The following is a 15,822-nucleotide window of genomic DNA, read 5'->3' as shown; positions in this document are numbered from 1 at the left end:
ATAGATTTAGTAAGAGAAGGTCGTGCCTGACAAACCTGTTGGAATTCTTTGAAGAGGTGACAAGTAGGTTAGACCAGGGAAACCCAGTGGATGTGGTCTATCGAGACTTCCAAAAGGCCTTTGATAAGGTGCCACACGGGAGGCTGCTGAGCAAGGTGAGGGTCCATGGTGTTCGAATTGTGAGCTACTGGGATGGATTGAGGATTGGCTGTCTGACAGAAGGAAGAGAGTTGGGATAAAAGGTTCTTTTTCGGAATGGCAGCCGGTGACAAGTGGTGCCCTGCAGGGTTCAGTGTTGGGGCCGCAGCTGTTCACGTTATATATTAATGATCTGGATGAAGGGACTGGGGGCATTCTAGCGAAGTTTGCTGATGATACAAAGTTAGGTGGACAGGCAGGTAGTACTGAGAAAGTGGGGAGGCTGCAGAAGGATCTAGAGAGTTTGGGAGAGTGGTCCAGGAAATGGCTGATGGAATTCAATGTGAGCAAATGCGAGGTCTTGCACTTTGGAAAAAAGAATACAAGCATGGACCATTTTCTAAACAGCGAGAAAATTCGTAAAGCCAAAGTACAAAGGGATCTGGGAGTGCTAGTCGCAGATTCTCTAAAGGTAAACATGCAGGTTGAGTCCGTGATTAAGAAAGCGAATACAATGTTGTCATTTATCTCAAGAGGGTTGGAATATAAAACACCGTTGTGCTACTGAGACTTTATAAAGCTCTGGTTAGGCCCCATTTGGAGTACTGTGTCCAGTTTTGGTCCCCACACCTCAGGAAGGACATATTGGCACTGGAACGTGACCAGTGGAGATTCACACGGATGATCCCTGGAATGGTAGGTCTAACATACGAGAAATGGCTGAGGATCCTGGTATTGTATTCATTGGAGTTTAGAAGATTAAGGGGAGATCTAGTAGAAACTTACAAGATAATACATGGCTTGGAAAGGGTGGACGCTAGCAAATTATTTCCGTTAGGCGAGGAGACTAGGACCTGAGGACACAGCCTTAGAATTAGAGGGGGTAAATTCAGAACAGAAATGCGGAGACATTTCTTCAGCCAGAGAGTGGTGGGCCTGTGGAATTCACTGCCGCAGAGTGCAGTGGAGGCCAGGACGCTAAATGTCTTCAAGGCAAAGATTAATAAATTCTTGATGTCACAAGGAATTAAGGGCTACGGGGAGAATGCTGATAAGTGGAGTTGAAATGCCCATCAGCCATGATTGAATGGCGGAGTGGACTCGATGGGCCGAATGGCCTTACTTCCACTCCTATGTCTTATGCTCTAATGGCTGATGGTAATATTTGAATTCAAATGAAAAAAAATATTTTGGATTAAGAGTCTAATTAAACCATTGTCAAGAAATGCCTATCTGGGTCACTAATGTCCTTTAGGGAAGGCAATTACCAGAATTTGTTCTCACATGTTGGAGTATAAATAGGTTAGGAATTTACCCCATTCTCTGGCTATTTATACATTGTGGATACATGAGGATTCATCTGACAGAATGTAAATGTTCTAAACTTACAAATAACTCGAGGGTAGATTATTCTATTCAATGTTCCCTCGCTGGTACAGAACAGCATTGTTGCTCATATTACACCATTATATGGTTCCACTTCTAAGTAGCTGTTGTGCACACCAGTACATTGAACCCTGGCGTGATTATGTTCCAGTTGTGATTTGCATTGTTAGAACATAGAACGTAGAACATTACAGCGAAGTACAGGCTCTTTGGCCCTCGATGTTGCACTGACCTGCAAAATTAATCTCTTGCCCATCTAACCTACACTGTTCCATTATTATCCATCTGTATGTCCAATGCCCATTTAAATGCCATTAGTGTTGGCGAATCTACTACTGTTACAGGCAGGTACTCCTCTAATACTCTCTGACTAAAGAAACTACCCTGATATCTGTCCTATATTTATCACCCCTCAATTTAAAGGTATGCCTCCTTGTGTTAACCTTCACCATCTGAGGGAAAAGGCTCTCACTGTGCACCCTATCTAAACCTCTGATTATCTTATACATCTCGATTAAATCACCTCTCAACCTTATTCTCTCCAACAAAAACAGCCTCAGTTCCCTCAGCCTTTCCTTGTAAGACCTTCCCTCCATACCAGGCAACATTCTAGTAAATCCCCTCTGAATCATTAGCCCAGTATTCTGCATTCCTGTTACTTCTACTGAAGTGAACTACCTCACATTTTCCACATTAAACTCCATTTGCCATTTCTCCGCCCAGCTCTGCATCTTACCTATGTCCCTCTGTAATCCACAACATTCTTCATCACTGTCCACAACTCTGCCTCCCTTAGTGTCATCCACAAATTTACTAACCCAGTCTTCTATGCCAATGTTCAGATCATTTATAAAAATGACAAATAATAGTGGCCCCAAAATAGATCCTTGCGGCGCACCGCTGGTAACTGAATATTTCCAATAAACCACCACCTTCTTTCTTCATCAGTTAGCCAATTTCTGATCCAAACCGCTAAATCACCTTCAAACCCAAAACTCCGTATTTTGTGCAATAGCCTGCCATGTGGAACCTTTTCAAACACCTTACTGAAATCCATATACACCACATCAACTGCTTTACCTTCATCCACCTGTTTTGTCACCTTCACAAAGAACTCAATGAGGTTAGTGAAGCACGACCTACCCTTCGCAAAACCATGTTGACTATCCCTAATCAAAATTATTCCTTTCCAGATGATTATAAATCGTATCTCTTATAACCTTCTCCAACACCTTACTCACAACTGAAGTAAGGCCCACAGGCCTATAATTACCAGGGTTGTCCCGACTCCCCTTCTTAAACAAGGGAACAACATTTGCTATCATTCTGGCACTACCCCTGTCAACAATGATGACATAAAGTACGAAGCCAAAGGCTCTGCAATCTCCTCCCTGGCTTCCCAGAAAATTCGAGGATAAATCCTATAGTCTTAACTATTTTCAGATCTTCCAAAGTTGCTAAAACCTCCTCTTTGTCAACCTCAATCCCATCTAATCTTGTAGCCTGTATCTCTGTATTCTCACTAACATTGTCCTTTTCCAATGTGTATACTGACAAAAAGACAATTGCGTAGCTATAAAGGTGTATGGGTGTAGTGTTACAACAGGGCATCTCAAACTAGCTCTACTTTGATACCAACTTAAGACAATTGCTTGCCTCCCTGTGTAAAATGCAAGCATCCACACTGCTGGAGTTATGTCGATGATAAATATTTGTTGTCTTCATTGTTAATTTAGGTGTCAAAGGCCAGCTTGGGAAACCAGGTAGAGTGGGACCAAATGGTTTACCTGGCCTTCCGGGTATGTCAGGAGATCCAGGCCTGAAGGGATATCCTGGACCACCTGGATTAGAAGGTAAGCCAAATATGGAAACAATTTAAAGCTAGCTCTCTGTGCTTAAACTCAACAGGATGGGGCTACCTAAACTCCTGAAATAACTTCATCAAGTTTGAAGAGATATGGATGCAGAATTACATTTATTGGAAATGTTTCTCATGTTGTTGTCAATTTTTTAAATTCATTTTGAGATTCCTTTGTACATGAGCTGCCTGAGCATCTTGCCACCAATGCAGTTTGTGGAAAATGATCATGCTCATCATTATGTTATTATTTTAAAATATTTTTGCTATACCATTTGACACCCTGTCACATGTTGCGGTATTAGGACTAGTGACCAAGTGCTAGAACAATAGCTTGATCCTGATGAGAGCTTCCAGCCAGTGAGAGGCTCATGATAGCTGATAATGCTACTGGAATTACCAAAGGATCCAATCAGATGGGCAAAGGTGGAAGAGGGGTGGTACGGTGGCTTAGTGGTTAATACTGCTGCCTGACAGCGCCGGGTTCAATTCCAGCCTCGGGTGAGTATCTGTGTGGAGTTCGCACATGCTCCCCTTGTCTGTGTGAGTTTCCTCTGGGTGCTCCAGTTTCCTCCCACAATCCAAAGATGTGCAGGTTAGGATGATTGGTAGCTAAATTGGCCACAGTGTTTAGGGATATGTAGTTTGGGTAAATAGATCTGGGTGGTTTACTCTCAGAGGATTGGTGAAGACTTGTTGGGCTGAAGGGCCTGCACTGTAGGGGTTCTATGTTTATATCGGGATTGTGGGCTGGGGACCGTGAGCAATGGAGAAGGGTCAGCACCAAGGCCCCCTCCTCAAAATATGGGTCCTCCCCCATCCCGAAGAAGTACTGGTGACCATGTCAGAGTTTACTTTGTACCCTCCATTATGGTGAGCTGCCCACATGGCACTGGGTAAAAATCAATTGCTTATTTAAGGGCTTTAACTGATAACAGGGTATAAAAGCAGTTTGTAGGAGAGTTAGGAAGGTGATGGGCTCCTTACCTGCCATCTTTCAGTCAGGTGAACCCCCTCTCCACCTGCCATCCCCCTCTGCCTGCAAACTCGCCACAAGGCAGGACATTGAAACCCATCTATCTCTTCAGCTCCCTGGTCCTCAGTCTGAAACTCTCTCCCTAAACCTCTCTGCGTCAATCAGCGTCTCCAGCATTACAATGCTCCTCAAAAACATTTTTTATTATTTGATTGATAATACTAATACCTCTTTAACTGACTACTTGACATTTTTTCTGTCTGCAGTTCTATAGCTGAAGCCTAAAGGTTTGGCATGTCTCCCTTGCATTGGCAGTTGATTTGGCTTTACCTATAAAGCCTAGAAATCTGTCTGCTCCTTTATAGTTCAAAGATTTGGATACGTGAATTCCTCCACCCGACATTTTGGCTGGACCATTTTAGTTTAGACTGTTTCTTGTAAACCTGTCTTTCAAAATATATCACTTCTCATTTTACCATGCTAAATTTAAATATTCATCTATTTTGTTTCTTGGTCCAATAGGATGTGTGCCTTACTGACTACTCCAGCATTTAATTCCTTGTCTTTATTACCCTTGAAATACTGGCAATAGGCAATTTTCTTGAAGTGCTGCTGTCGATTTACCATAGATACATCCATGGTGCTGTTAAGAATGGAGTTTCAGAATTTTGACTCTGTGATAGTGAAGTAATGGTGATATATTTCTAAGTCAGGATGGTGTGTAGCTTGAAGGGGAAATTGCAGATAGTGGTCCTCCCATGTGTCTACTCATCTTGAGTGTCTAGTTGGTAGATGTTGCATATTTGGAAGGTACTGTTGAAAGAGCCTTAGTGTGTTGCTATAGTGTGTCTTATAAATGGTATAAACAGAGGCCACTATGTACCTGTTGTGGAGGTGTCAGTCAAGTGGACTGCTTTGTCCTGAAGGCTATCAAAAGTGTTTGCATGCTGTTAGAGCTGCACTCATCCAGGCAAATGAACATATTCCATCATACTCTTGACTTGTACTTCTAAGTAACAGACATTCTTTGGGGAAATAGGTTCTTTTATTTGGAACAAAAGAGACTTGGGGGGACATAGAAAATTAAGGGGCATAGACGGGGTCAATGGGTTAAAAAAAGCTTTCCCATTGGTGGAGGGATCAATGACCGGGGGCAGAGGTTGAAGGTCAGGAGCAGGAGTTTAGAGGGATTGTAAGAATTTATTTTTCACCGAGAGGATGGTGGGAATCTGGAACTTACTGCCTGTAAGGAAAATGTTTAAGAAATGTTTAGGCATGAACTGATGGTCAAAGGGAGTGGACAAAACTGTGGCAGTTAGAGTTCAGTGTAAACAAGTCTGAAGTTTTCAATTTTAGACTGAGAAATGGATACTTTCTAGATGATATGAAGTTAAATACAGTGGATGTCCGAAGAGACTTGGTTGTTTGGATGTAAAAATATTTAATATGTCACAAACAGATACAGAAAATAGTCAAGCAATGCTAATATAATTCTAGCCTTTATATCTAGAGGGCTGGAATACAAGGATGAAAAAGTTATGCTGCAGTTACACAAAACCTAGTTAGGCCTCACTTGAAGTACTGTGAGCAGATCTGGCAACAACAGCTTTATAAAGATATATTGCCCTTGGAAAGAGTCAAGAATGATACCTGGACTTCAGAAGTTATGAGGAAATGTTGCACGCATTAGGCCTGTTTTCTCTAGAATTTAGAAGGGTAAGAGGTGATTGATCGAAGCCTACAAGATATTAACAGGAAAAGAGAGGGTAAAGATAAACTATTTCCACTGATTGGGGATTCTGGAACCAGGAGGCATTGTCTGAGAATTGGGGTCAGACCATGCAGGAGAGATATTAGGATGTGCTTCTACACACAAAGAATGGTAGATGTTTATAAATCTCTTCCCAAAGTTGCACTGGATGCTGGATCAGTTGTTAGTTTTAAATATGAGATAGATTTGTTCTGTTAAGCAAAGGCACTTGGATATATGGCCAAAGACTTTATGGAGTTATCAGATCAGCCATAAACCTATTGAATGGCTCAAGGGCTGAATGGCCTACTCCTGTTCCTATGTTTATATGTGCACTTGTGATGCCAAGGCTCTGGGCCAAGTACTGGCAAACGAGGTTAGAATAGTTAGGTGTTTGTTTTGACTATTGTGGAGATGATGGGTCAAAGAGTCTTCCTCTTTGCTGTAGATTTCTATGACTCTATGACTGTGATTCTATGAATTATTTGATCATTGTCTGGCACTTGTGTAATATGAAGGCTAATTGCGACTTATCAGCCAGCAGTTGTCCAGGTCATGCTACATATTGACGCTGACTGCTTCAGTGTCTGAGAAGTTGCAAACAGTGCTGATGCCCGTTAATCATCAGTCAACATCCCCACTTCTTATGACCTTAGGATAGAGGAAAGGTCATTGAGAAAGCAGTTGTAGCGTGTTCAGTCTAAGTCACTACCCCGAGGAACTCCTTCATTGATGTTCTTAATCTGATGTGATTCACTTTAAAGAACCACAACCATCTTTCTTGATGGAGAGCTTTCCCCAGTTCCCATTGACTTCAGTTTTGGCTCCTTGGTAAAATGCTTGACTTCCACCCTCACCCTTAAATTCAACTGTTTTATCCATGTTTGGAGAAAGGAAATTTTACATCCACCCAAGATGGCAGACAGGAGCCCAGATTAACGTCCGATAGCCAGCACTTCAACAGTGCAGGACTTAATGGAGTTGTCAGTTGAGGCTATGTTCTCAAGTCTCTGGCATAAAATCTGAATTTTCATCTGCCTGACTCAGAGTCTGGAGCGCCACCATTGAGTTCCAGCTTGCGAACAACATAAAGCTGAAAGAAATTATTGCCATTAGTGTGGATTTGAATTCTGACATTCATGCAGAGTTTGCATCACTTGAGACTTACATTAACTTCAATAATTGCCAAAAGCACAGTGGTATCCACATCATATACACAAGAAAGCAATCAGTAAACATATGGCCTTGGTATTTTGACATTTATAAAACCACAGAAATAACCACTAATTATTTCTTCGTCCCTGCCCCAACTTGCAACAGGTAGCCCTGGGAAGCCGGGAACAGCAGGATTTCCAGGAATGCCAGCTCGTAGTGTGAATGTGGGCTACACGCTGGTAAAACACAGTCAATCAGATAGCGTGCCTCCCTGCCCATTGGGAATGAACAGATTGTGGGATGGATACAGCTTACTGTTTGTGGAAGGTCAAGAAAAGACTCATAACCAGGATTTGGGTGAGTGCACAGACACTATGCCACAGAGCAAACCCATTTATCCAGGAATGCTGCTACAGTCATTATATTGTTTCAATTTTGCCCGAAAGTCCTGAAGTTCAGTTAAATGTCTCAGCTACATTTCCCATAAGTTGCTCAGGTGTCTCAGTTTTCACATTTTCAGTTTTCATCAGCAATAAATTGGCCTTTTGGGAAAAGACATCTGCTTGAAATTTCATGGTAAACACCAAGTACACTGCATTGCACTGCATACAATGGGTCTGTGCACCACTTACTCTGTTATTATCTACAGGGGACACTTTGTCTGGTGTCCACAACCCCATTACTGATGAAGCTTTTTAAACATTCTATAGAGTAAGGTTGCCAAACTTACCCTGGCAGATGTCATCACATGATCTCTTGCCTTCAATAATCGCTCCCTCAGACTCCTAAAATTGGTTGCCAAATACCCCAATCATTGTGGTGTTCCATCCTCCCATGGTTTGTTGATTTATCCTGGTTTTGACTTTTGAAAATCTGGTCACCCTAAAACTTGTGAAAGCCAGGAACACATCAATGTCATGATGCAAAGTACCAAATCTCAATGAGACAGTGTGAGAAAGCTGCAGTTTAGGCCTCTGACATCAATATCCACATGAAGCCAGTGCACCATGGCTAAAACTCATGATATCCAAATGCTTGTAGACTGTAGTTAAGTACCATGTATGAATTATTTCCACAGACAGGGATCTCAACATGCATTATTATGGCAAAAAAAAATTAAAAGCAACAAAAGGAAAAAAGAACATGAGTTTGAAGCAAAAGTTGGTCATTTGACTCTTGAACCTCCCTTGCTGTTCAATCTCGTCTCTGCTACTCTCTGGGGAAGAGGATTCCATAGACAAACAATTCTAAATAAGACGGATTCTCTTCATCTCAATCATAAATGGGAGGGATCTAATTCTTAATCTGTGTCCCTGGTTCCAGTACATGGAGTGGAAAAACCCATGCTTAAGGCATCTGGAAGAAATTGGGCCTGAATTTATCTGATTATTGATTGCATTTTAAAAGTTAATCATTGATAGTGAGGAATGAGGTTTATGTCATGCACAATGGTTGGCTTTAGGATTGCACGATTGACCTTGTGAAATATTCTTGAAACCATGTGAGACAGTGCACAGGATGCAATTTTAAAATAATCTCATCTTTGCTGTTCTGCAGGAATGGCTGGCTCATGCTTGCCCCGTTTCACCACTATGCCTTTCCTGTACTGCAATGTTGATGAGGTGTGCCATTACGCAAACAGGAATGACAAGTCTTACTGGCTTTCTACCACTGCCCCAATCCCCATGATGCCAGTCTCCAACCAGCAGATCCAACGCTACATCAGCCGCTGCTCAGTCTGCGAGGTGCCATCTCAGGCTATTGCTGTGCATAGCCAGGACATAACCATTCCACAGTGCCCTGAAGGCTGGCGGAGTCTGTGGATAGGTTACTCTTTCCTCATGGTTAGTGCTAACTTCTTTCGGCAATAATTGGTCCTACCATTGGCACTTCACTTGTGTTAAACAAGGTGTGGGAGGGATAGAGGACTTGAGTCAGCAGCAACAAGTATTGCAGGTAGGGTCAGCTCTGCATAATGTCCTGAGAGACAACACCCTCTTCCAACTCTGCTGAACAGGTCAGGAGCCTAGGTGCACAAAGTTATTGGCTCATGCAAAATCTATCCCAGTTATTAAGCATTAAAATGTGGATTTTTTTCCATCAGTGTTTTTCTCTTTTCTACCTAGTGGACAGATTGTATTGCATCGTTCAAGTGCCCATTCTTTATATAGATAATGAGTGTCAACAAGTCAATTTATCTTGGGTCCATAGTCAAACTTTATTGGGCCCTATGCCGATCTGTCTTGTATTTGCCACTATGTCCTCTACTATTGTATGAATGCATGTATTTATTTATTTAATTTTCACACCCACAAGGTTGAAAGAGAAAGTATGCATAGTTTTAGAGTCATACAGATGTACAACATGGAAACAGGCCCTATCTAATCTAGTCCCACTTACTAGCACTTGGCCCATGGAGGTCCTGGGCCTCCTTCACCGCCGCTCCCTCACCACCAGACGCCTGGAGGAAGAACGCCTCATCTTCCGCCTCGGAACACTTCAACCCCAGGGCATCAATGTGAACTTCAACAGTTTCCTCATTTCCCCTTCCTCCACCTCATCCTAGTTTCAAACTTCCAGCTCAGCACTGTCACCATGACTTGTCCGACCTGCCTAGCTCCTTTTCCACCTATCCACTCCACCCTTTCCTCCCTGACCTATCACCTTCATCTCCTCCCCCACTCACCTATTGTACTCTATGCTACTCTCTCCCCACCCCCACCCTCCCCTAGCTTATTTCTCCATGCTTCAGTCTCTCTGTCTTTATTCCTGATGAAGGGCTTTTGTCCGAAACGTCAATTTCGCTGCTCGTTGGATGCTGCCTGAACTGCTGTGCTCTTCCAGCACCACTGATCCAGAATCTGGTTTCCAGCATCTGCAGTCATTGTTTTTACCTTACCATATCCCTCCAAACCCTTCCTATTCATATACGCATCCAGATGCCTTTGTAATGCTGTAATTGTACCAGCCTATTCCACTTTCTCTGGCAGCTCATTCCACACACGCACCACCCTCTGTGTGAAAAAGTTGCTCCTTAACAACAATAACATCCTCAATAACAAAGAGGCATAATTTTAAAGTGAAAGGGAAAAGGTTTAGAGGTGAAACTTTTGTCACCCAAAGGCTGTTAAGGGTCTGGAGTGTATCGCTTGGGAGGGTAGTTGCGATGGGAAACCAGATGAGCACTTGAAGTGTTGCAACATTCAAGGCTAGGGACCTAATGAGGTAAAGTGGGACTAGTGTAGGTAGCAGTATATTTTATGTGGTACAGATGGTAGGCCAAAGAGCCTGTTCTGTACTGTATGATTCTTCCCTAGTGTAATGTTAACTCATTGCCTGAGTTCACTTGTTCAGTTCATCCCACTTTAAATTTATTTTGGCTGTCGTGTCTTCAGTTAGCATGAGATAAGACTTCCACGTCCCTTCAGGGACAAGTCCTGTTTCATGCAGTTCCTGACCAACTGGGGTCCAGCAGCTCTGCAGCCTCCACAGTGCCAATCAGAAATGGTGGCCTGTCTTGGTACTGCACCCAAAGTCAGCTATGGACCTGTATCTCCAGGATCTCAGGCAGGCCCCAGGAAGGGGCAGGGTTTCAGGACGTGTTAGACAGAGATGCCGAACACGGGAAGGCGTAACTACCTGGGGCCTGTCAGCTTTCAATTAGCACCAAGACAGAAAGTAGGCAACTTTACTGGGCCGCAGCGCACAGGGACAAACCTGGCATTTCCGCATTTCACACATGCCTGCCTTTTGAATCTAATGAGCAGTGAGATGAGGCCTCTCAGTAGCAATTAGTTTGGTATGCTTGCCTTCATTAATTGGTGAGTTGAGATGTCATGATGCGGCAATATAGGCCATGTTGGAGACCATTTTTAGAATACTGCATTTGATTCTGATCTCCCTGCCGTAGGAAAGATGTTGTTAAACTTGAAAGGGTTCAGAAAAGATTTGCATGGATATTGCTAGGATTGGAGTGTTTGAGCTATAGGAAAAGGCTGAATAGGCTGGGGCCGTCTTTCCTTGGAGCGATGGGGGTTTGTGCAATTAAGAGGAGCATGAATAGCTAAAGTCCTTTTCTGACAGTGGAGGAAATAGAGACCATTGGTTTAAGGTGAGAGAGAAGGATTAAAAGGGAGCTGGGAGGCAACTTTTTCATGCAGAGGGTGGCACATGTATGGAACAGGCTGCCAAAGGAAGTGGTAGAGGATGGCACAATTACAATTTAAAAGGCACCTGATGGATGGGTACATGAATAGGAAGGGTTTAAAGGACTGTGGGCCAAATGCCAGCAAATAGGACTTGATTAATTTAGGATATCTGGTCGGTGTGGACTGAAGGATCTGTTTCCGTGTGGAAAACTCTGGCTCTAGTTGCCCCTCAAATGCCTCAATAGAATCATGGTGGATAAACACTAATAAAATTGCAGCATTGGAGGAGAAGGGACAGAACTAGTGCAGCATCAATAGTTAAGCAGATACAATTCAGTCCACCTTTTCCTGGCCAAGAGTGGTTAATAGCACCACAGCCTTATTACAGGTGGCAGTCATCACTGAGAGAATGCAGTCGCTCGAAATATCTCTGCTGTCACTCACATGGATTCTTTCTCTTTCCAGCACACAGCTGCTGGTGCTGAAGGTGGAGGCCAGTCTCTTGTCTCGCCAGGCTCCTGCCTGGAGGACTTTCGCTCCACCCCCTTCATCGAATGCAATGGCGCCCGCGGCACGTGCCACTACTTTGCCAACAAGTACAGCTTCTGGCTGACCATTGTGGAGGAGGGCCAGCAGTTTGTGGAATCGCCACCCTCGGAGACGCTGAAAGCGGGTCAGCTGCGCACTCGGGTCAGTCGCTGTCAAGTCTGCATCAAGTATTTGTAGCGGCCAGCTTGCTCCAAGCTGCCTGACTGGCGTGACTGTTGGTCTGCTGACAAAGGCCTTTTTGATGAATCACCAGCCAGTTTTACAAACTTTGTAAATTAGGAGGAGAAGGTTTCTAACACAGATTGTATTTTTAAAAACAAATGAGCATAATTCATACAACTATGCAAAGTCCCCCCCACCCCATTTTATTAACCTACTAAGTTTCCACTTAACAAATAAAGGACCAGCTAAAGTCATTATTTAGTGGGCCTGCTCTGGTCCAACCTATTTAGTTGCAGTTTATTTTCAGTAGCTTCTTTAAGACTGATCAGGCTGATGCCATGCCTGAATATGGTATAGTTGGAGTTCACTACATTCTAAAAAGGTGTAGGATGTTGTGAATTCATTTGTGAATAGTAAAGCTAGGGAATGTCTCTTGAGCGTCTCATGTCTGTCTGATGGACTGTGCCACATGGTATGCCACCGCCCACTTGCAAGAAAATGCCAGTTCTTCCACAGGCATTTTTGAAAACTGGGCATGGGATTGAGTTATTTTAAGACATCTTTGCCAATTGTGTTTTTTCATATTCCTGACTGTTCAGTGCAAACTGCTACTACTCCTATAAATTATTCCTGGCATTATCACAATGGTGCCCTTCTCCAAGTTGGCATGACACTCGAGCATTTTCCTCTTTGCCATTATCTTTCAACTTATCTCAGTTGCAGCTTCCTTCCTCTAAGCTGTGTCCCAAAAGGCTTACATCAGGGCTGGGACAGAAGATGGCGTGCTTTAAGGCAAGAAAACCCATTTTTCAAATTTAGTCAGAAACAAATACCTGAAGAGATGTAATAATGTTACTCAGACACCAAAAACAATGAGAAAGAAGGCAAGCAGATTCCAAAAATATTTGTTTATTGAATGACTTTTTGAAAGTACAGTGTTAATAAAAGAAAAAAAATGAAATAACTCATTTGATTGCCCAAAGAAATTAGTTTGATCAATTTAGGTTGGGAGTTGCATGCATCATTAATGAGTTGCATGTGATTCAAGAACCAGAGGTTGCAGACATGGAGACAGGGCATAGGGATGCTGAACAAAAGATGTCTGACAGTTCAAAGTGGTTGCATTTCAATGTTAGCTACTGAAGATAAACTGGTCTATGTTTCAAAGGCTTTTATATATATACATACTGTAAATACATTTGTTTGCTTTATTGTGAAACTTAATTTTAAAAGATGTGTGCTGACCCAACTTCCCCATCCTCATTATAAAAAAAAACTAAAACTTACTCTCCTGAAATAGGAATGATTTGTGTAATTCTCACAAAGAAAAAAGTATTTTTAAAATACTCATTGTGCAAGAAATTTTTCCGCAATACAAATTGTGTGCGGGACTAGGTTTAAAGCTTAGATCATGAGCCACATTAGAAAAGGGCTGTAGAAGGAATAGCAGGAAATTAAAAATATTGCGGAGGTTCACGTTTACTTATCACAAAGGTGCTCTTACAGTTCACGGCTACCTCAGAAAGTGAAATTGTTGCCTTACTTTCTTTCTGCTACCACAGAATAGATCTGAGTCATTGACATCAATAAACACGTGTGTACCTGCACTGATATATCTAACTGGCTTTCATTCATATTTGCACAATGGAGTTTCTATTTTTTGTGTCGACTCCTTAAAAAACATACAGTTCTCTTAAGTGGAGATGTTGTAAATAAAAACCAAAGACTGTCTGCAATTAATTATCAAATTTATGACATATTATCAATTATCAAATTTATGACATATAACTGGCAGATGCAGTGAATTTTCCTCTATCACTATTAATCATTAACTCAGAATTCTTTAATACAGAATTATGCCCATCTTCTCCCCTCCCTACCCATAGGTCTAAATGATTTTGGCACATTTTTGGTGCATTTAACTGCTGCATTCACTGTTAATCATCACGTAATATGTAAATCCCAGGTGTATTCACTAAATGTGTTGCACTGGTTAAAATTTCAGCATTTAGCAATTAATACCAAAATAAAAATGAATGCAAATGTGGTGTTTCTGCATTCTGGCTTTGATTATAGGTTAAGAACCAGTCAGTAGAGAGATGCCAATAGACAGGGAGGGCTTTATTCTCCTACTTGCTTAGAGAAGAGATTTGGCAGTCTTTGATGAGAGCTTAGAAGGGAACTGGTGCTTGGTATGTAGATCAAATCCAATTAAAAGGGCTCTGTCACACCATAAACTACAAATGCCATAACTTTTATTATTTCTTCAATCTAAAACTGAGGAACGTTTGTTGTGTTGGTTGCATGTGACATCAATTTGAGCCATATTTGTCACAATTCAAATTACAGTGATTTACTGTCAGTCATTAGTGCTGCAATGCGGGATGAATGGTGCTATCAGTTTAGTGAACCACTGATTACTCCACCATTTACAAACCAAAAAAGCCATGGGTCACCAAACTTTATACTGCATACAGAAACTGTCTTCAATGAACATGCTGCTTTTCTTTCAGAGGTAGCTTTTATTATTACAATCGAAGGTTTTGTTTTTAATCCAGAATAAGCAATAGGGATATACCAGAGATAGAAAAGGCAATTACGCTGAAACAGAATTTCAGCTAAAAATGGACCTTCATAAAAAAGCTCTGCTTTTGAATTGAATAGCCAGTTCAAATGCACAGTATTTTAGGATGTGGAGATGCAATATTTTGCCATTTTCAAAAGCCAACAGAGAACGTAATTAGAGGCCTGGTAAGGATTTAAATCATGGCTTAAGTTCTGAGGGTAAAATTTCCAAATCCTCAAATGACTTAAGAGAATATTGGAAAATTGTGTGCACTTCAAAACCAGACAGTGGCAAACCCCTGTTGTGCCAAAGAAAAACAACATACTTTTTAAACCCACAAGTGTTTGTATTCAAAATGGTGCTATTTTATATTGCTTCACTGCATTTAGGGTATTCAACTCAATTTACTTATGGCAGGGCATCGTGTATTCAGTATGTAATCTCTTGAACCTGCTTCTGAGTCTCTGAAAACTTCAATCACCACAACCCCACCCAACCTCCACCAATTTGGAAAGAATGTGCATTTCAGAATTTAGATGAATTGGTTTTAATTGTGCTCTTGTCATTGTATCTGGAAATGATTTATGTCTGATTTCAAAGAAAATAATTCCAAACTTTATCTCCTTTTTGTTTGTTGTTGCTTAATACCTTGTCACATATAATTACTGTTATCAGGTTTCTATTTTGAATGGCATTTGGTACTACTGAAATTTAAAATTTAAATATTTGTACTAAAAAAAACTCTGAAGCTGTAGAAATTCAATTTATAATATTTTAAAACAAATAACCAAATGTTAAATGCTAAGAAGGCAACATTGCTTTCCCTAGGCCATTGATGTTGCAGAAATATATAAACTGCAGAATGATAGTAAACAATAAATTCATGTATTCTTGTCAAAAGGACTCTGTAAAGTCTCCTCTGTTTGCTGTCTCTAAGAGACTTGCCGAAACTCTGCTTGAGTTAGTCTCAGTTGAGATCCTGGAGGATGTGAGCACAAATGCAACATTATCTTAAATTTGGCACTGATTGGCAGTTCTGCTCCAAGTGGAATGGGAATGATAAATCATTGGGTTTTGAAGTCCTTTTCTATGACTGACATGAAGGCATTTGGCTGGAACAGAATATGGAAAGCT

General features: G+C 41.6%; 1 protein-coding gene across 4 annotated transcripts in view; it reads left to right on the top strand.

Moving 5' to 3' along the window:
- Positions 1-15,588, top strand: part of col4a6 (collagen, type IV, alpha 6) — a 418,566-nt gene extending 402,978 nt beyond the window's left edge. For all 4 annotated transcript variants that reach the window (XM_060832451.1, XM_060832452.1, XM_060832449.1 and 1 more), the window contains 4 exons: positions 3,261-3,377; positions 7,429-7,620; positions 8,821-9,107; positions 11,877-15,588. In XM_060832451.1, coding sequence (XP_060688434.1) covers positions 3,261-3,377; positions 7,429-7,620; positions 8,821-9,107; positions 11,877-12,137 — 857 coding nt within the window. In that variant the 3' untranslated portion in view covers positions 12,138-15,588. The remainder of the gene's footprint in view (positions 1-3,260; positions 3,378-7,428; positions 7,621-8,820; positions 9,108-11,876) is intronic.
- The last annotated feature ends 234 nt before the right edge of the window (positions 15,589-15,822 follow it).

This window comes from Hemiscyllium ocellatum, chromosome 11 (genome assembly GCF_020745735.1).
Source record: "Hemiscyllium ocellatum isolate sHemOce1 chromosome 11, sHemOce1.pat.X.cur, whole genome shotgun sequence".
Lineage (NCBI taxonomy): Eukaryota > Metazoa > Chordata > Chondrichthyes > Orectolobiformes > Hemiscylliidae > Hemiscyllium > Hemiscyllium ocellatum.
This window is presented reverse-complemented; position numbering and strand designations above follow the sequence as displayed.